Below are 21,631 nucleotides of genomic sequence, written 5' to 3'. Positions count from 1 at the left end.
AAAGCATGAACCCCACCACGAAATATAAGTTAATCCTTCCATGCAATTTCTCACACCAATTTATGTAACCTCTAACTGTTCTCTCTCACCTGTAACCTTCTCACTCATTTACATGCACCCACATCTTCAATTCCAAGCACTTTGGGACACACTCAACTAGCCCACTAGTTGTTTCAAGCCATGTAGCTAAATGTCTACTCTGGTCTTACATGAAACCATCTATCAAAATAGCTTCAAATGGCATGTAAAGAACATTATGTTGCACCAAACTTTTAAACTGTGACTAGAACTCTTGAAGACCAAATGCCCTATCCTCTACAACGCAATAAACTACTCGAGTAGTTCAACCATCACGTCAAGGCAGAACCGGCAACTTCAAATGGCACTACACCCAAATGACGTTAGACTGAGACGTGCACTACCTGTAACTTGTTCGAATTACTAGTTAAAAAAAAATATAAATCAAATATAGATAACACTTTTTTAATGAAGTTTTGTCTATTGGTCTATTTCAAATTATTAGTTAAAAAAATGATATAAATCAAATATAGATAGCTCTTTTTTAAATAAACATTGTCTATTGGTTTCGTGTACTGATTCATAGTGTTTATTTTAAAAAATGTTGTCTATTGGGTGATGTCTATTAATAATTTTGTACTAGTGGATCCAAACTTCCTCCGAACTATAGCTAACATCATCCTTCGCTTCTTCGGACACTCGTTCTTCATCAATATGCAAAACACCGGGAACAATGTCACTGGTGTGATCGTCTTCTCTTAAACACCAATCCCATTGAATCTAAAATCATACAAAACATAAAAAGATTATCATAATTTAATTACTTGGATATTCTCGAATAGCGCCTTAATGGTTATTGACCTTAACTTCACACAAGGACATTGTAAAATTCTTGGAAATACAACTTCTCTATCAAGGACTGCTAAACGAAGACGTTCAACAGCCCAAAGCTACAGTAAACAACATTCTCTATCACATTATTATAAATACAATGAATTACAAATTCAACATAACATATACTGCAAATTGAACATACATATTACCTACAACACTACACTTGACCCACTTATGCTAAGGGAATCCAATAGTTCCCATTAACTAAATAGCAAATAGGCAAGATTTAAGTTGTTCACTAAAAAACTATGACCATCATTCGCCCAATTATAGTTTGTCAAACTATCAATATTGTTTAATACTCTACAAGGCATATTACTTATTCTTTATTTTCTATGAAAATAAAATACTGCAAAACAAACCAATATATACAAACAACATATATTGTCTACATCATCTTCATCACTACCTATTTCATCCTCTTAATAATATCTTTAATGATTATTGCTTTCATACTAAAAAGTGAACCCGCAACACCAGATAAATTCTCATCAAATTCTACTACAACTCCACCGGAAGGAAACCCCAAACAAATACATATATATATATATATATAACTATTAAGGGAGCCAATCACTACAGCACACTAAAGGATTGCTTCACAAATACGCAACGACTGACATCTCCTTTAATAGAAGAGGGCAGATCTCTAAAGTCCTCTTTATGTACATACTATTTGAAAGGTGTGTCTCCAATCCTTGAACGATGTTTATCCCTGAAAATACCATTTGTACTGGATGACCAGACGGTCATCCCTCTATCCTAAAACCTTGAGTCGGACGACCATCACAAGGGGATCCCTTAACGACCGTTAGGGACGACCAGCCGATGACGAATGATAAGCTGTTATAAAAAAGATTAATATAAATCATGGTTAAGGATAATGGACCATGATTGGACCGGAATTAAGGTATGGTTAATTCTAGGCCCACGCTAGAAACTATAAATACAGGTCAAAGGTAAGAAGTAAGGGATCATATTTTACTGTGCATTTATTAGTGTTACATTGAACTACCGAACGGATTGTTTACTAACTTTGGTATCAGAGAACCTTTGGCAAATACACCTCCGAACGGCAGGACGAAGACGATAGCTTGAATTGATGACCAGTTAGTCCTACAGTAGAAATTGTGTAGGTATCAGGAGTGACTCAACCCCATCCCGAAGCACCATTCATTTCAACAATGTATTTTTTATCGAATAAACTATAATACAATATAAAAATATATACCATTACTTGTTCAATAATATAAAAATTATTTATGCCAAATATATCGACCATTCAAATTAAACATCATCATTTATTTATTTATTTATTTTGTGTATGTGTAGTGTTACCACACATGACTTGTAGAGATCCTATTCATTCAAAAACAATAAACCACAAAATCAACAAAACAGTCAAACAAAAACATCATTAAAAAAAAAAGTCGGTGGTGGCGATGTCAACAAACGACAGAGACGACGGCGGCGTTGGACGACGACGCTAGAGGCAGTGAAGGTGAGAAGAGAGGACGTTCAACCGTGAGAGGGAGAAGTGGAACAGTGGATTCGCGAAGAAGAAGCAATGAAGCAATGACGAAGTAGCAGCGCGAAGAAATGAACAAACTCTAAGAATTTTAAAGCTCTACAACACTGGTTATGAACGAAACGGTGCTCAAAATGAAAATTAGAAGCCTATATTAACCACAAAATCAACAAAACAGTCAAACAAAAACATCATTAAAAAAAATAACTTGTACATACCATCATTCAAGTACAATACATGAAAGTCATTGTCACACACCAAACGTAAGCATAGCGCTAAAATCGCCATACATATCGCAATCCCAATCCTAAATCACCTCTGTAACGAAAATCAAACTTCTTTAATTTAACCTAACCATAACAAAAACATTAAAAACTATTTATCACCTATGAAATGGAGTTTTACGTATCTTACTTGAAACTGCTGAAATTGACTTCACTTAAACAGAGACCAAACGCAGACGAATGAAAGATACGCTAAATAATGAAAGAAATAAAACGAAGCCACACCCAAACAATGAACCAACACCGATGGAATGCAACGAAGACACAAGAAAACAATTGAGCCATAACGCGTAATGATAAGTTTAAACGGAACAAACAAATTCGAGGAAGGCACACGCCAACAAAACCACAACGGGAAATGCTAGGTTTTTCAGTCTCTTTGAAGTCGCGCCATTCAAATTTAGGTGAATTTTTAATTCCACCTTGGACAAAAACTATTTAGGACAACACCTTAAAAAATTAATAAAATTAAATTTGAAAATGCTACATCAGACATGTATGTGTAAAAATTTTATCTTAAAATATCATTCTCCTTTTTTAAATTATAATCTCCTATTCAATATATAATAACACTTTACATCAACAATACTTTACCGTTAAATATGCGTTAAATAGAATGCTTTCAGATTGAAGAATGTTCTTGTTCCTCTAAAAAAACTGTGTATAAATAGAAAGAAATTAAGAAGCACTAAATGGTTCTAGTTCAGAGACCTCTATGACTCTTATTCCATCTGCCTTATTGTTGTTATTCTTGGTGCATTATTCATTATATTTGATGAAGTAGTCCAATTTTATTTGTATATAAATATATTAAAACATAAAGTGGTACATATATAGTGCTTTGGTTACATAATCGTTTGGCCTAATGTGTGATACTATTGTTGTTACATATATATTGCGTAGGTTTCTTTATTTAGGTGTTTCATATTGACCAAACATGCACTTTTGGTACAAGGAAGCTTTCAAAATGTCCTACCACCAGAACCAGCTTCCCTCTGACAGTTGAAGAAGACTGCAGCAGCTGGCAATCCAAGGTTGTAAAGTTCAGCAAATTCTCTGGTGTTGAAATTCTGGCGCCATTCAGGAGCATACACTCTCTGTCGATACTGTTGACGGAACAACACAAACACGAAACGATGAATCCCCATAGTTGGTCGTGGACTTTCATAACTTACAACCTCGTTACCTACGTGCAAATCATGCAAAAAACCCAGTTAGCATGTTATAATTGAACCATACACTTATACCAGTTCTTTCCCATGAAATTGCCTTTATCCTTTTGGTGGCTGGTGTCATTTGTCTCATCATACACGATTTAGAATTTGATGCCTCGTGGAATCTATTTCAATATCTTCCACGAGATGATGTTGTGCATCACACACAATATTTGTTCTTCAAGTATATAAAGAAACATGGTCCACATATACGATTCCAATACTTTTATACTCCATTTTCTTTCCTTCACACGGGCCCTTTAAATTCTAAACGAAACAATGTTCTGCATGATGTGATACATAGTTCCCAAAATCGAATTATAGTAATGCATACTTGGCGACAAACTACAAGATCGCAATTCCACAGCAGATTCAGATTGTTGAGTTTATTGGCTTTTATATATTCACCTTATAACTATTTTTGTTAAAATTTTATATCAAAAAACACAGTGATAACATAAAACAATGAAATCACAAAATATTCTCAAACTATGTTTATTTTTATACTCTTGCTGAAATGAAATAATTATTGATAACGTCACTTATATGAATTCTAGAATTGTTGGATTATTTTTTATAATTAAAAACATAACAAATAAATAAATTAAAACTACGATAAAAACTAGCATGAACTAGATTTTAAGGACATCACATACGTAACTAATTTTACATGCAGGTACGAAAATAAATATTTATAATGCTTAGAAAGTTAATTTATATTTTCACGTGTACGATATATAAAATTAAGCTCTATTAATTTTATATATGTTTTTGCTTGCACTGTTTCTCTATCTTCTAAACTAAAGCTTTAGTTATATATATATATATATATATATATATATATATATATATATATATATATATATATATATATATATATATATATATATATTAAAAAAGTATTAAGTGCTTCAACACAGAAAAAGTTCAAAAGAAACAAAATAAAGGGCTGAAAAGAATCTAGACAATCCAGACATTCATGTATTCTTAAGTACGCTGATAAAAGGTAATTATACATTAAGTTAACATTTAGCAAATATTTTGATGCTAATTTAGTGTTTATTCCAGTTATGGTAATTTAAAACTCAGCATACCAGATGAGTTAAAATGAAAAAAACTCCTTTCAGTATAAAAAAAGTTATATTCTACAACTATGGCATTGGGTCAGTCGACTTTATTATAATCTTAGACTAAGACACAAAGTCTAAAAGCATGATAAATCATGCTAACTGACAATTCCATTAGCACAGAGAATTAATATGAATTATCAATAAACTATTAATATAGTAATATTAATGCATTCATAATATTTATACGGACAGCTTATATTTTTTGTTTAGAGATAATAAGTTAGACTAAGAAAGACAATCCTAATTCATATATCAATTTAATTTTCAAGGAATTATAATTACTTTTGGAAATTCCCACGTAATTCAAAACTTAAACCTCTGGAATCCATAAATTTATCAAATTAAGCACATTACTATGGCAATTTAGTGTTTATTCCAGTTATGGTAATTTAAAACTCAGCATACCAGATGAGTTAAAATGAAAAAACTCCTTTCAGTATAAAAAAAGTTATATTCTACTACTATGGCATTGGGTCAGTCGACTTTATTTTAATCTTAGACTAAGACACAAAGTCTAAAAGCATGATAAATCATGCTAACTGACAATTCCATTAGCACAGAGAATTAATATGAATTATCAATAAACTATTAATATAGTAATATTAATGCATTCATAATATTTATACTGACAGCTTATATTTTTGTTTAGAGATAATAAGTTAGACTAAGAAAGACAATCCTAATTCATATATCAATTTAATTTTCAAGGAATTATAATTCCTTTTGGAAATTCCCACGTAATTCAAAACTTAAACCTCTGGAATCCATAAATTTATCAAATTAAGCACATTACTGTTCTGCATATGAATATTTTACGAATACGTATAAGTGGGTTAAATTCACATTAAACTATACATTTGATGAGTTAATAAAATAGAATTCGTGCATTTTTAACCATATTTTTTTTTTCTTCTTTTTACAATTGACTAATTATTATTAGAGGTTTTATTTATTTATTTTTTCAAGTTAACTACACACCAAAACTAGCGCCGGTAGTTGCTGGAATATCAGTCACCAACCTGCTCAAAATCCATTGAAAAAAAAGAATGTTATCACAATGATATGCTACTAATGTCATGCTAGAAAATAATGAGTATGTCTTATTTACTCACCAATGAAGGTACTCCCTGGAATTAGGGTTACTAGGGCTGGGAGCATCAGGATCTACCAACACCTTTAACAGAAGAAAATGAACAGATTTGAAGTTAGAAGTGACGAAATAAATATCTGGAAGTGTTTCTGAAAACCTTTATTATGAAAAAGGGTTTGGTGTTTTTAATGAAGAAGTTTTGGCAAACACTTTTAGGTTGTGTGTATCCAAATCCTATAAGAAGAAAGTAATGCAATGAATTACCAGAGTATAGAAGTTCCTGAGATCATCTCCACCAACAGTCACTCTGGGTTGGTTTACAACTTGGGAAGGTTTAAGCTCACAACCATTGTTGACCTCTCTATTGCCATAGGAGACCCTAAAAGGAATGGAACATTCAAAGGGGTCTATAACTTCCCCTATAACACGCCCAACCACAAGAGGATTCCTACTAGTACTAGGCATGGCTAATTGTAACTCACTGCACTGCTAAACAAAGATATGCCTTTGGCTCACACACATTTACTACACCCACAATGGTAGCTATTTATAGAGTGAAGGACAAGGAATGAGATATTCTTACATATCTAGCATAGGAAATAATCTTTTTGGTTTTTATGTATATAAAGCACACGACTTTGTTCAGAACCTATTCCCGGGGATAATATAATAAAATCATCAATAGTAAAAATTTAACAGTTCTAAATTGCTCGTATCTTTGTTTTCTATTGTTTTAACTTATATTAGTAAAAAAAATTGTATACGTACTGGAGGTTTAACATGACGATTATTTAAAGTTGTGGCTTTTTATAGTATAAAATAATAGTTTGATATATTATTGCATAAAAAGTTTCTTATACCAGTTGAAAAGGTTTTTTTATATCAGTCCTAGAACCAATGTAGAAGGGAGAGATGTAGAGAGTATTAGACTTTGTATAGTGGTTCTCACATTAGTGTAGAAAGTTCACTATGGGATCGATGCTTTTTGTATGGCCAAACTTTTTATACGAGTTCGTTACCTAATTGATATAAAAAGTTTGACATTTTATAACGGTTAATTCTCTAACCAGTATAATAAGTTCCATTTTTTATACTGGTTAGTGTCTCAACCAGTACAAAACGCGTAACTTGTTATACTGGCTTACGCTTCAACTGATATAAAAAGTGACTTTCTGTATCAATTTGAACATTAATCGCTATATCACGTTTTTTTAATAGCAGGTTTATATATGCTACCTACCTGCATAAAACTTATACACATTCAGTCCTAGAATAATCCAAATATATAAAATAATGACTATACTTCCTACTATTTACACATCTAATAACACTTCATAACATTAGGAAACAATGAATACATGATCTAATATTTACACAAAACTATTATATTGCACGTTTTCACCTTTATTCCTAACTCCTTAAATGACAATAGGGTTAATAAATCCATATATGTGATCATTCTTCCTCTCAATGCTCATACGATGTAAATACCTTAAACATTGAAAATGAATAATTTTAGCAACGTATTAGAATATATTCAAACTTCAAAAAAGTAAAAGTTTACTTATAGTAACCAAAGTTTTAATACTTATATACATAACATATTAGTGCCAAAGAAAACTTCAAAAACATCATTCTAACATATAATGCAAGTTGTCCTATTTGCACTATTAGGATAAAGAGAAAAGGCACCGGTTAGATTTAGTTATAGGCATCGTTTTTACGACCGCGGCATATGTGAACAAGGTAAAAAGGCCAAACTTTATGACTTGGTTACGGACCGAAATAAAACGAGTTAGAAATATGCTTCGGTTCTTAGATAACCGAGGCAGTAACGTGTTTTTTTTTTATTTGTTCAGATTTAGGACTCAATTCATCATGCCAAACAGAACTAAGATTTCCCAGCTAAAGAATCTAAAACAATCAAAAGAAAACCATACAGGAATCAAACAAGAAACAAGACACAATATTACAATAATGTTTAACCATTGATTGAACAGAGTTTGACAAGAAACAACTAAAACTAATGAGAAGAAACTCAGAAGCAGAAATGAAGACACATCTCCCACCAATGACCAAGAAGGAGTATAGAACACTGATCCAAACCAGAGAACCGTCAGAGCAGCTGCAAACGCTACTGTCTAGGGCGACGACGACATTCGAAGGGGTGAGAGGGTAGCAGCGACTCGCGGTGAGGAGTTTGACGACAAGCGCCGCGGCGGAGACGACGGAGGGCTCACCGATCTAGAGCGGTGGATCTGGAGCGGCAGATCTGGATCTGGACCAGTGGATCTCGCCGATCTGAAGATTTGGATCTAGAGCGGCGGATCTGGATCTGGAGCGGCTTGGCCCTTTTCTATTTCCGGCGGAGGCAGCAGTGCGGAAGCAGCAACGACGGAGGCAGCAACGGCGAAAGAGTGGAGTCGTTGGAGGAAGCACCACAGGCAACAGCGGCGCGGCGGGGCACCAATGGGCCGAGCACTGGCACGCGGAGAGCAGGAGGAAGGAGAACCACACAGAGGAAAAATAGGAGAGCAAAGGAAGGAGTAGCGCGTATTAGGTTAAGTCTGAATAAAGTGGAGAGGTATAGGCATCGGTTGCCTAGTCACCTGAGGCAATAGGGCCTTTTTTCTGAACTGGGTAGTGGTATATGTCTCGTGCCTTGAATTAACCGGTGCCATATCATTATTCTACCTCAGCTCTTAGATTAACCGATGTATATAACTTTTTAGGCTTCGGTTTTCACATAACCGAAGCCTATATAGCGAATTAAAAACCACATTTTTTACTAGTGTTGTGACTTGAGGAGGCATTTGTAACTCTTTAGGTGTCAGGAAGATCTTCGTTGCCAACACACCAAGTTGTTCTATAATTGTCTATTCTGACTACTATGGCGATTGTGGCAGTTGTGGTAGTGATTTATTGACATCTTTCTCCCCTTGTGTTCCAACCTGGAATACATATTTGAAAACGTATATAAGATTAGTATACCCCAATAAAAAAAAAGTGCGGAATTAAAACAATTACCTCCTTTACAATTGGTTTTGATAATCTAACTAGCTAAAGGATAAAATGTTTAGGAGCATGCCCTACTGTCTCAACCTATTGATTATGCACATAGACTCAAGCAGTAGCATCTCAATCATTTAAAATCATCACTCCATCATATTAGTTATAATGGTTTCATGGTGTATGGTTGACCCCAATGTATGCATTGTACCTAAGTTAACAAAATAATATTTGTAAAATCACTAGTGCAAAATACACTTTTTATGCCGAAATTTTATATCAGTTGAAATAAGCCAGGTATAGAAAGTGAAGCAATGGTAGTATTATAATAATTACAAGCTTTTCTATATCGATTCCACTGAGAACAGGTATAGAAAGTGACACGGTGGCAAAACTAATAAATTACAAAGATTTTTACACTTGTTACACGAGTTAAGGAAATCTAGGATAGCATAATTATCTAATATTATGAGTGGTGTGAATACTCAACTAGTCTAGGGTAACGAAAATTTATTTGTTGACTAGGGATACTAGGAGTGGTGTGAATACTCAACTAGTCTAGGGTAACGGAAAGTTATTTGTTGACTAGGGATACCAAGAGTGGTGAAGAATACTGCACAACCAATAGTGGGTGAAACTCAACTAGGCAGTGTATCGAGGATACTAGGAGTGCCTAAGGATACTAGGATTGGTGAGAATACTTAGTTGTAATCTTGTTGAAGATTATAGTGGAACCCTCTATGGATAGAGGAGACTAGATGTAGCTCAGTTGGAGTGAACCAATATAAAAATATTTGTGCATTTATTGTTTAATTATGTTTAAACCCTTCTCTTAAATACTAAACCCACAAGTGCCTTTTAGTTTTAAATATAAGAACTTTCCATACTAAATGATTGTTCATTAAATGGAAAACTCTTACAAACACTGTAGTGAATATCCTATATAGCACGAAAAAAAGAATTCATTGATTAATATCAATTATAAAGTCGAGCGTTTAACAACTAGTTGAAAAATCATGTGCTCGACGAAGTATATAAGGAGGGTTGCGAAAAAGTTTTCCCACTAACACTATTTAACCTTCCTCCTCCCTTTTAGTATTTTTCAGGTACTTCAAGGAGGATGATGATGATGATTGAATTAGAAGATCCCTTATGTTTTCTCAAACTTTAAATTGATATACAAAGTTGTAGTGGAGAACAAGTATAAAGTTGTATTGATAAACTTTAGATTCACTTTTTTTTTGTTCTAAATAGGATATCCATATGTTGTGACAAAAGTATATCATTATAAATATATACCTTGATCAACTCAAGCAACTCAAATAGATCGACCAACATCATTAGCTGCTTGATCAGTGTCAAAAACCCCATATCGGCTTATAGACTGCCCAAAAATGAGTTCTGGAACCTCGAAATAGAGGTCCCAAATAGCTCAGACATAAAAGCTTGGTCAGTTTGGCCAAACAACTTAGCTCGGCAACCCATAGCATGACCAACTTAGTTTCAAGAAGACAGCCCAGAAAATTCGATCAAAGTAACCCAAACAACTTGGACACCTCAACAATTCAATTACTAAGTACAGAAAGCACAACAACCCACAAAACATGTCATGGCAATAGTCAATCCTAACTCAGTATGATGACAAAGACACAGCCCAACACAACATGGTAATAAAATAAATAGCTTCAGTTCAATTATAAACCACTCGACCATATATCGACACCTCATGTTAAAGCTCCTAAACTAACTGGTGGAGCCTACCACTACAAGAAAAATCACTATTACATACCGTCAAAATCCGTATATAAAATGATTTTACATACGAATTATATACGGACAAAAATCCGTATATAAAAGAGGCGTAGCTAAATTATATATGGATAAATCCGTATATAATTTACACATTAAAACTTCTCATAAAATTTTAAATAATTACTACCAGATTATAAATGTTAAGAATTTATAATATATAATTGTGTTGAAAATCAAATAATTAAAACATGAAAATTTTATTTGAATACTCTATAAAGAGAGTTCAAAGAAATAAATACAACTACTTAATATTAATATCTCATAACACTCAAATTTAACTTTTACAATAATTTAAATCTAAAACAAACAGGTCCTTGTATAATATAGAGTTGAATATTAACTTAAACTATAATTTACACCTAAAACAAAATCAAGTCCTGACTTGGAAAGAAACTCCAAAGCAATTGCTGATAGCTCTACAAATGTTGCACATATAATTATTAGGTGGAAGACCTTTTTCAAGTTTGATGGCAATCTGAAAACAAAGGGATAAGAAAAGGCATAATTATAGTTAGTTCTAATAAAATGCAAATACAATGTTGCATGACAATATAACATTTTTGGTCCATCTAAATGAGCCATTAAAGCAATAAGCCATAGAGGTTGCTAATGCTGTGAAGAATCAAGCCAAAGAACTTGAGTAGGCATTATCTTTCTATAATAGGTACATCATCTGAATATTCTTGCTTTGAGAAAACCTTAACCGTAACACCCTAAAGAAACATGAATATATTTTTGTCTGATGATGCACAAAGTAAATTTCAATTGAACACTTTAAAAAAGGACTTTAAATGATAGTAATTTGAATTGCAACATAACCAATAGTGTAATGTATACAAAAAACTTAAACATGTTAAGGAAGATGAAATTTAAAAGAGAAATTACAGGAAGAGGAAAGAACATACCAATCCATACTACAAAGCATGATATACACAGTTCCACAAGATCCTGCAAACCAACAATACAAAGCTAAATAAAAAACACTCAAGTTGATATAGCATGTCAATGGACAATAACTACTTTTCACATCAAATTAAGGTGATGGGCCTAATAAAGAAGCAAACAAATTTCAAAAGTAGAGAGTAATCACCCTTACTTTTATACTAGTAATCACCCAATTTTGACCCAATCTCTTTTTTCTTTTCCTCTTTGCCAAATTACACTCCACATTAACTCTCAAACCAAACCAACAAAATGATTCAATCTCTTTTTTCTTTTCCTCTCTGCCAATACAAACTTAATATAAATTATGCCAATGACATAATCATAACACCACCTGCAGTTCCAATTTTAAATTATATACGTCAAGTAATGTAACTTAAAAAAAAATTACATAACCAAAAAACAGAACCAAGAATTATTACCACTTGACAACTTCCTCATATAAGCAACCTAAATATCGTAAATGAAAACATATAGTTTTAAATTTCTATTTTAATTAGATGATGAGAATATGCTTGTTCTCATTGATTTAGAAGTACATTCCACGCTGCAACTAGTTAACAGGATTCTTTCAACCATTCTAAATTACATTTTTTAATTATATTTTTCACTTTACACTCATACATCTCTGCATATTAATTTCTAAAGTAAATTTTAGTAGTCTTTTTAAGTTGTCAACTATTAAAAGAACCATGTATCATAATTTAAAATTTTTATCTTAAATCTAAAGTATACTTTATAATTTTAAAAATATATGTTTATTATAAACTTAAAATAAATGAGAGATTTCTAGAAGCCTATTATAATTAATTCAAAAATAATCTATTTTACATAAAAGTTAATCTGAACCATGTAATAGTCCAATTAAAAAGAACAAGATTGTTGAAATGCATCACATAACCATACATACTGATTATGCAGAAATGTAACAAGAATGATGCAGGGACAGTGGTAGTGATTCTAAACATCCAAGAACTAAATTAAATGTCGACTAGATGGCATATGTTACAGTCAAAGTTTTCTCTCAAGCATACTACACCTACAATTACAAATGAATCTTAATCCTCAAAAAGAAGAAAATTGAAGGAACTCAATTACCCAAGTTCTCAAGGAAACTCTACAACTCCTTCAAATCTTAAGCAGAGAAGCTCTAGTGCACTCTAGACCAAGGGGCCACCAAGTTGCGAGGAGGTTGGTGCTGGAAGCAAATCACAACTGCACACAAATTGTCTCCACTCTTAAGTAGAGAAGCTCTAGTGTCAACAAAAAGCACACGCAAAACCCAAATCCAAATTCGCAAAAAAGCAGAGATTGAAGGAAAAAAGGAGAATGCTCACATCTTAGGCCGACTAGTGGAGATCTCGGCCAGAAGGTGTCGACCAATTTGTTGAGGTTGGAGTGCGCATGAAGCTTAAGCGAGAGATGGGGCTCGTTGAGCATCGCCAGCATCCCACCTGCGAAACTCACCAAAGTTGTTTAGGGATTTAGGGAATGAGCAGATAAGAGAGTTTGAATGGAGAACTTATGGATTTAGGGATTTAGGGAACAATGGGAATAAAGAAGTGTTAGATAAATTAAACCTAGATGATGGGAACGGACGAGAAAGGAAGAAATAAGGGTTAGATACATGAAAACCTAGGTTAGAGACTACGGCAGTGAGCGATGTTGCCGACGATGACCTTGGCCAGCCGGGAGAGGTGCGACAATGATGAGGGACCTAACAGTAATGGAGGTGGCACCGTAGTTAACTTGGGAAGGTGCGAAAAGGAGGCTGTTGTTGTTGTTTGCGTGAAGAAGGAGAAGAAACCCTACGAGGGTTTCATGCTTTTGAGAATTTGGAAGAAAGGTAGAATTTTGAGGAGGGAGAAAACGAAAATAAAGTTTTACTTTTATTTTATATTTTTTTAATAACTAATTATAAATATCCGTATCTAATTTGGGTAGGTAATAATTTTTGGATTTATATACAGATTTTAATTTCTTTCATACGGACATTATCTTTGGGTAAAATTCCCGTCCAAACGCATCAATATTATATACATATTTTATATACGGATATATCGGTAGATAAAATCCGTATATAACTCATTTTTCAGGATTCTATATAATACTTATGTTACATACGGGTTAAAATCCGTATATAAATATCGGTCGATAATGGCTATTTTTCTTGTACAGCATGGAAAGCGTTTCAACAACTTGGTAACTACCAAAACCATCACAATATCTTGGGGATGATGCTTTTGTGTTTGAATACTTGATATTTTTCCAAAAGAAGTTTGGGTTTGGTAATAATCGATTATCATAAGTGATAATCGATTATTTGCACGTTGTTTTTTAGTTTCGTCATTGGAATAATCAATTATTTAGGGTGATAATTGATTATCGATTCGTACATTGTATATCTCGAAAATTGTTGTTTAAACTTATCTAGAATAATTGATTATCATCAGATGATAATTGATTATCCTAGTGTAGTTTTGCAAGAAAAGTGTGTTTTGAATAAGAATGGAGGAGGGATAAGCTTCAAGGGCTGAAAAACATGATATTGAGCAGGGAATAGAACTGTTTGGTATGTTTGGGTCAAATTGGACTCTTGTTTGATATTGGAGCATGGATATGTGATGTGAGGTATGTCACCCTAAATTTTGGGATGCCACTGGTTTGCAAAACTTTTGAAAATTTATCTCTCATACCATTATGGAAATACAAATTAAATAAAAATTTTTATTTATTATAAATGAATTTAGAAAACTTCACAAATTCAATGTAACTATAAAGCATTCATAGAATATCATTACAAAGTTATTAACATTAAAATTAAAACCCCATAGCTCTCCCACGTATCTCACCACTCAACTTTGCTTTAGCTACATCTGTAACAACATCTACTTTCGTACAAGTACGATCATCACAGGTGGAAACCACAACCACAACATGCAAGGGTGAGCTAACAAAAACAAATCATATAAACATACATATGTATTAAACATCTACTTAGAATAAGACTTCGGAACAATACATATCTTTATACACTTACACATATCTTTACATAACATCACATACATCACCTCAAAAGTAATCATTAACAACCACTAATATCAACAATCAAAGTCACCAACATATAACCCTACAACTATTTCATCAAAGTAACCAAGACACACCTAAACTCACTCACTCAATCATAAACTCATATCCAATTTTCCTGACACCATTCACTATATATATTGAATCACTACCAGATTACTTGCATGCACCCAAAAGGTCAAGTGTCACCTCTCACTACTCTCTTAAAGAGCTTCACCGGGCTGGTACACTTTACCACACCATTACACAATGATATTTTCCACCACTCTCTTGAAGGTTTCACCAACAAGTACATTACTCCCATCACTCTTTTAAAGCTTCAGCGAGCAAATATACACTCCCCACCACTCTCCTAGAGCTTCACCGGGCAAGTATACACTCCCTACCACTCTTCTAGAGCTTCACTAGGCAAGTATACACCCCTTACCACTTTATGTTCAGACAGCTTCACTAGACAAGTACCAATGTTAATCTCACCACTCTTTCAAGAGCTTCACTGAAAACTACAAAGTAAACCCAATTCCAAAAGAAATAAAAAATACCACACTCACACAATCAAGCGACAAATATGTATGTGTTAGACATTCTCAAAACAATAATAAAGCAATCATCAAAATGATGACTAGTCAGCCAAAACCACATAAAATAGTCAACATATACCAATACTAAGAACACCTTCTTACTTTCTAAGCACACCAATATCCAAACAAATAATTTTATATAACTATTCGAGTGGGTCCCATATCCTCCATCAAATACTACTATATTATATACATCTAAATGGATCCCACGTGGTTCACCCACTTTTATCAAAACCCCATTTCACATGTCTCTCTACATAACAATAAATGGCATCTACCAAGGTGGTCCCACCAATAATCACTTTACCTTACTCCTTCTCTCATTTAAAGCATGAACCCCACCACGAAATATAAGTTAATCCTTCCATGCAATTTCTCACACCAATTTATGTAACCTCTAACTGTTCTCTCTCACTTGTTACCTTCTCACTCATTTACATGCACCCACATCTTCAATTCCAAGCACTTTGGAACACACTCAACTAGTCCACTAGTTGTTTCAAGCCATGTAGCTAAACGTCTACTCTAGTCTTACATGAAACCATCTATCAAAATAGCTTCAAATGGCATGTAAAGAACATTATGTTGCACCAAACTTTTAAACCGTGACTAGAACTCTTGAAGACCAAATGCCCTATCCTCTACACCTGTTGACTGCAAAACAAACGACAAGTGCACCGGTCGCAACGTAGCAAGTGATAAATTTCGTTCTCTCCCAAGGGACTTGTGCAACACATGATAATTCTTCAATTCATAAATCACTTATACATCAAAGTGCACAAAATAACACAAGAAACTCTTTTTGGTATTTTATCAAACAGTTGGTGTGCAAGAAATTTAACATAGAATATTTACAATAGTTGGACTTTGGTGTTGAAGACACTTAGAAATGAATAGAATAGAAATGATATGAAAAGACATTGTTAAGGTTAGGTTTCACCAATTCACTCTTGTGCAAACACAATTTCATCTCCTTTCCATCAATTAACTAAAGTCAATCCACAAAATTACTCTAACCCTAATCCCTTAGGTGAAAGAGCCTAACTTTTACCTATTAACTATCAATCCCTTGACTAATTAACAAGCAAAACCTGCATTAAGAACTAGGATCTAAGACAACATGTGAATCATCTTCCATCCCTAGAATCAATGAACCACAAGGACTCCTGTTTCAGTTCTGGGTTCCATCTTACGTCCCCATAACCCATGAAACCCCAAAATCAAGTCATGAACGTCCACATTACATGCAAGCTTTAAGATTGAAACAACAATACCAACAATTGATAAAAAAGACATATATATATTCAAATCATTCAACAATTACACAAGATTGAAAGGCTACAACTAACCCCAACAAGATGGGTTTGGCTCTCCACTTCCATGGAGAGCCTTTAAGCTTACAAAATTTATAATAACACTTTACATCAACAATACTTTACCGTTAAATATGCGTTAAATAGAATGCTTTCAGATTGAAGAATGTTCTTGTTCCTCTAAAAAAACTGTGTATAAATAGAAAGAAATTAAGAAGCACTAAATGGTTCTAGTTCAGAGACCTCTATGACTCTTATTCCATCTGCCTTATTGTTGTTATTCTTGGTACATTATTCATTATATTTGATGAAGTAGTCCAAATTTATTTGTATATAAATATATTAAAACATAAAGTGGTACATATATAGTGCTTTGGTTACATAATCGTATGACCTAATGTGTGATACTATTGTTGTTACATATATATTGCGTAGGTTTCTTTATTTAGGTGTTTCATATTGACCAAACATGCACTTTTGGTACAAGGAAGCTTTCAAAATGTCCTACCACCAGAACCAGTTTCCCTCTGACAGTTGAAGAACACTGCAGCAGCTGGCAATCCAAGGTTGTAAAGTTCAGCAAATTCTCTGGTGTTGAAATTCTGGCGCCATCCAGGAGCATACACTCTCTGTCGATACTGTTGACGGAACAACACAAACACGAAACGATGAATCCCCATAGTTGGTCGTGGACTTTCATAACTTACAACCTCGTTACCTACGTGCAAATCATGCAAAAAACCCAGTTAGCATGTTATAATTGAACCATACACTTATACCAGTTCTTTCCCATGAAATTGCCTTTTTATCCTTTTGATGGCTGGTGTCATTTGTCTCATCATACACGATTTAGAATTTGATGCCTCGTGGAATCAATTTCAATTTCTTCCACGAGATGATGTTGTGCATCACACACAATATTTGTACTTCAAGTATATAAAGAAACATGGTCCACATAAACGATTCCAATACTTTTAAATTCTAAACGAAACAATGTTCTGCATGATGTGATACATAGTTCCCAAAATCGAATTATTGTAATGCATACTTGTCGACAAACTACAAGATCGCAATTCCACAGCAGATTCCGATTGTTGAGTTTATTGGCTTTTATATATTCACCTTATAACTATTTTTGTTAAAATTTTATATCAACAAACACAGTGATGTAGCTGCAAGAAACATAAAACAATGAAATCACAAAATATTCTTAAACTATTTTTATTTTTATACTCTTGCTGAAATGAAATAATTATTGATAACGTCACTTATATGAATTCTAGAATTGTTGGATTATTTTTTATAATTAAAAACATAACAAATAAATAAATTAAAACTACGATAAAAACTAGCATGAACTAGATTTTAAGGACATCACATAAGTAACTAATTTTACATGCAGGTACGAAAATAAATATTTATAATGCTTAGAAAGTTAATTTATATTTTCACGTGTACGATATATAAAATTAAGCTCTATTAGTTTTATATATGTTTTTGCTTGCACTGTTTCTCTATCTTCTAAACTAAAGCTTTAGTTTTATATATATATATATATATATATATATATATATATATATATATATATATATATATTAAAAAAGTATTAAGTGCTTCAACACAGAAAAAGTTCAAAAGAAACAAAATAAAGGGCTGAAAAGAATCTAGAAAATCCAGACCATTCATGTATTCTTAAGTACGCTGATAAAAAGTAATTATACATTAAGTTAACATTTAGCAAATATTTTGATGCTAATTTAGTGTTTATTCCAGTTATGGTAATTTAAAACTCAGCATACCAGATGAGTTAAAAAAAGTTATATTCTACTACTATGACATTGGGTCAGTCGACTTTATTATAATCTTAGACTAAGACACAAAGTCTAAAAGCATGATAAATCATGCTAACTGACAATTCCATTAGCACAGAGAATTAATATGAATTATCAATAAACTATTAATATAGTAATATTAATGCATTCATAATATTTATACTGACAGCTTATATTTTTTGTTTAGAGATAATAAGTTAGACTAAGAAAGACAATCCTAATTCGTATATCAATTTAATTTTCAAGGAATTATAATTAATTTTGGAAAATCCCACGTAATTCAAAAGTTAAACCTCTGGAATCCATAAATTTATCAAATTAAGCACATTACTGTTCTACATATGAATATTTTACGAATACGTATAAGTGGGTTAAATTCACATTAAACTATACATTTGATGAGTTAGTAAAATAAAATTCGTGCATTTTTAACCATATTTTTTTTTCTTCTTTTTACAATTGACTAATTATTATTAGAGGTTTTATTTATTTATTTTTTCAAGTTAACTACACACCAAAACTAGCGCCGGTAGTTGCTGGAATATCAGTCACCAACCTGCTCAAAATCCATTGAAAAAAAAGAATGTTATCACAATGATATGCTACTAATGTCATGCTAGAAAATAATGAGTATGTCTTATTTACTCACCAATGAAGGTACTCCCTGGAATTAGGGTTACTAGGGCTGGGAGCATCAGGATCTACCAACACCTTTAACAGAAGAAAATGAACAGATTTGAAGTTAGAAGTGACGAAATAAATATCTGGAAGTGTTTCTGAAAACCTTTATTATGAAAAAGGGTTTGGTGTTTTTAATGAAGAAGTTTTGGCAAACACTTTTAGGTTGTGTGTATCCAAATCCTATAAGAAGAAAGTAATGCAATGAATTACCAGAGTATAGAAGTTCCTGAGATCATCTCCACCAACAGTCACTCTGGGTTGGTTTACAACTTGGGAAGGTTTAAGCTCACAACCATTGTTGACCTCTCTATTGCCATAGGAGACCCTAAAAGGAATGGAACTTTCAAAGGGGTCTATTACTTCCCCTATAACACGCCCAACCACAAGAGGATTCCTACTAGTACTAGGCATGGCTAACTGTAACTCACTGCTAAACACAGATATGCCTTTGGCTCACACACATTTACTACACCCACAATGGTAGCTATTTATAGAGTGAAGGACAAGGAATGAGATATTCTTACATATGTAGCATAGGAAATAATCTTTTTGGTTTTATGTATATAAAGCACACGAGTTTGTTCGGAACCTATTCCCGGGGATAATATAACAAAATCATCAATAGTAAAAATTTGACACTTCTAAATTGCTTGTACCTTTTTTTTCTATTGTTTTAGCTTATATTAGTTAAAAAAATTATATACATAATGGATGTTTAACATGACGATTATTTAAAGTTGTGGCTTTTTATAGTATAATATAATAATTTGATATATTATTGAAAAAAGTTTTTTATACCAATTGAAAAGGTTTTTTTATATCAGTCTTAGAACCAATGTAGAGTATTAGACTTTGTATACGAGTTTTGACACCACTGTAGAAAGTTGAATATGGGATCGATGCTTTATGTATGACCAAACTTTTTATACTAGTTCGTTACCTACTGATATAAAAAGTTTGCATTCTATAACGGTTAATGCTCTAACCAATATAATAAGTTTTATTTTTGATACCGATTAGTGTCTCAACCAGTATAAAACACATAACTTTCTATATTGGCTTACGCTTCAACTAGTATAAAAAGTGACTTTCTATACCAATTTGAACATTAACTGATATATCACGTTTTTTTTTTCAATAGCAGGTTTGTATGTGCTACCTACCTCGTATAATCCTGCATAAATTTATACACATTCAATCCTAGAATAGTCGAAATATATAAAATAATGACTATACTTCCTACTATTTACACATATAATAACACTTGTAACATTAGGAAACAATGAAAACAATGAATACATGATTTAATATTTACACACAAAAAATACCTAATATCATCTTTTATAAAAATTTAAAAGTAACAAAGTCCAATGTCTCAAACTCTATTTAGGACCTCTTGCTCCATTAGAGACATGTTACCGAAAATCTATACAATGAATCGTTTGAGTCAACTTATACGGATAAATATACTTAAGATGTTAGTTATAAAATGTTGACATTACCAAATTTCATTAGTCAACAATGTTTGTAGGTATGATTTTCTGTATGTGTTTCATCACATAATATCTGCACTCAAAACTCCTTAGTTGATTGGAGCACTACAAGTTAAATTCATAAAAATCATCAATTTTATAATTGTATTTTAAGAGTCTGAAAGATTAACTACTTACAGGTAGCATAATGAATTGCAACTTCTTTCTAGAGGAGATATTTGTTCCTTACAATCTCAAATAAGTTTCAACTACTCTGTAAAAGTTAAATGTACAACAAAATTTGTGTCTAGGATGGAACTTAGTAAAATTAAATTATGTGTAGACAACAAATAAATTATTAAAAAATGAACATAAGAGAATTACAAGAGACTGTTGAGGAAGAATTACTAGCATTTACTAATGACCCTTACATATTCAAACAATATTAGTGTCAAATAAGATTTACATCAATAGAATTTAATTTATAAAAATATACGTTGCAAATAAGGTACTAAGTCACTAATACACTAAAGAGAAACGACAGCGGTTATTTTCGCTTATATGCAGCGGTTCCATAACCGAGGCATATACAGGCGAGACAAAAAGGGGTAGGCTTTTTGCCTCGGTTCTGAACCGAAGCAAAAAGGTGTGTGATTTTGCCTCGGTTCAAATCCAACCGAGGCAATAGAGGTTTTTTTTTTCACCATTTTCCATGAGGCAGTAGAGGTTTTTTTTTTTTTTCAC

The 21,631-nt window shown here is 32.7% G+C and overlaps 2 protein-coding genes and 1 long non-coding RNA gene across 4 annotated transcripts; all 3 read right to left on the bottom strand.

Annotated features, from left to right (window-relative positions):
* Positions 1-3,505: 3,505 nt before the first annotated feature.
* LOC108328445 (protein FLOWERING LOCUS T) lies at positions 3,506-6,647 on the bottom strand. The gene is made up of 4 exons (XM_017562315.2): positions 6,423-6,647; positions 6,181-6,242; positions 6,047-6,087; positions 3,506-3,910 (listed from the first exon to the last, which is right to left on the bottom strand). Exons 1-4 carry the CDS (start codon positions 6,621-6,623, stop codon positions 3,687-3,689), a joined length of 528 nt encoding a protein of 175 aa, XP_017417804.1. The 5' UTR covers positions 6,624-6,647; the 3' UTR covers positions 3,506-3,686.
* Positions 6,648-11,160: 4,513 nt separating this feature from the next.
* On the bottom strand, positions 11,161-13,767 carry LOC128195487 (uncharacterized). Of its 2 annotated transcripts, none has more exons than XR_008247094.1 (5): positions 13,549-13,767; positions 13,259-13,375; positions 13,020-13,158; positions 11,885-11,927; positions 11,161-11,454 (listed from the first exon to the last, which is right to left on the bottom strand). It is a non-coding gene; the product is annotated as an uncharacterized LOC128195487 (long non-coding RNA). The 2 variants fall into 2 exon arrangements; XR_008247095.1 differs by having other exon boundaries at positions 13,557-13,766.
* Positions 13,768-17,215: 3,448 nt separating this feature from the next.
* Positions 17,216-19,887, bottom strand: LOC108328469 (protein FLOWERING LOCUS T). The gene is made up of 4 exons (XM_017562338.2): positions 19,626-19,887; positions 19,384-19,445; positions 19,250-19,290; positions 17,216-17,620 (listed from the first exon to the last, which is right to left on the bottom strand). Exons 1-4 carry the CDS (start codon positions 19,824-19,826, stop codon positions 17,397-17,399), a joined length of 528 nt encoding a protein of 175 aa, XP_017417827.1. The 5' UTR covers positions 19,827-19,887; the 3' UTR covers positions 17,216-17,396.
* Between the last annotated feature and the right edge of the window lie 1,744 nt (positions 19,888-21,631).

The sequence above is a fragment of the Vigna angularis genome, chromosome 2, assembly GCF_016808095.1.
Source record: "Vigna angularis cultivar LongXiaoDou No.4 chromosome 2, ASM1680809v1, whole genome shotgun sequence".
NCBI classification, from domain to species: Eukaryota; Viridiplantae; Streptophyta; class Magnoliopsida; order Fabales; family Fabaceae; genus Vigna; species Vigna angularis.
This window is presented reverse-complemented; position numbering and strand designations above follow the sequence as displayed.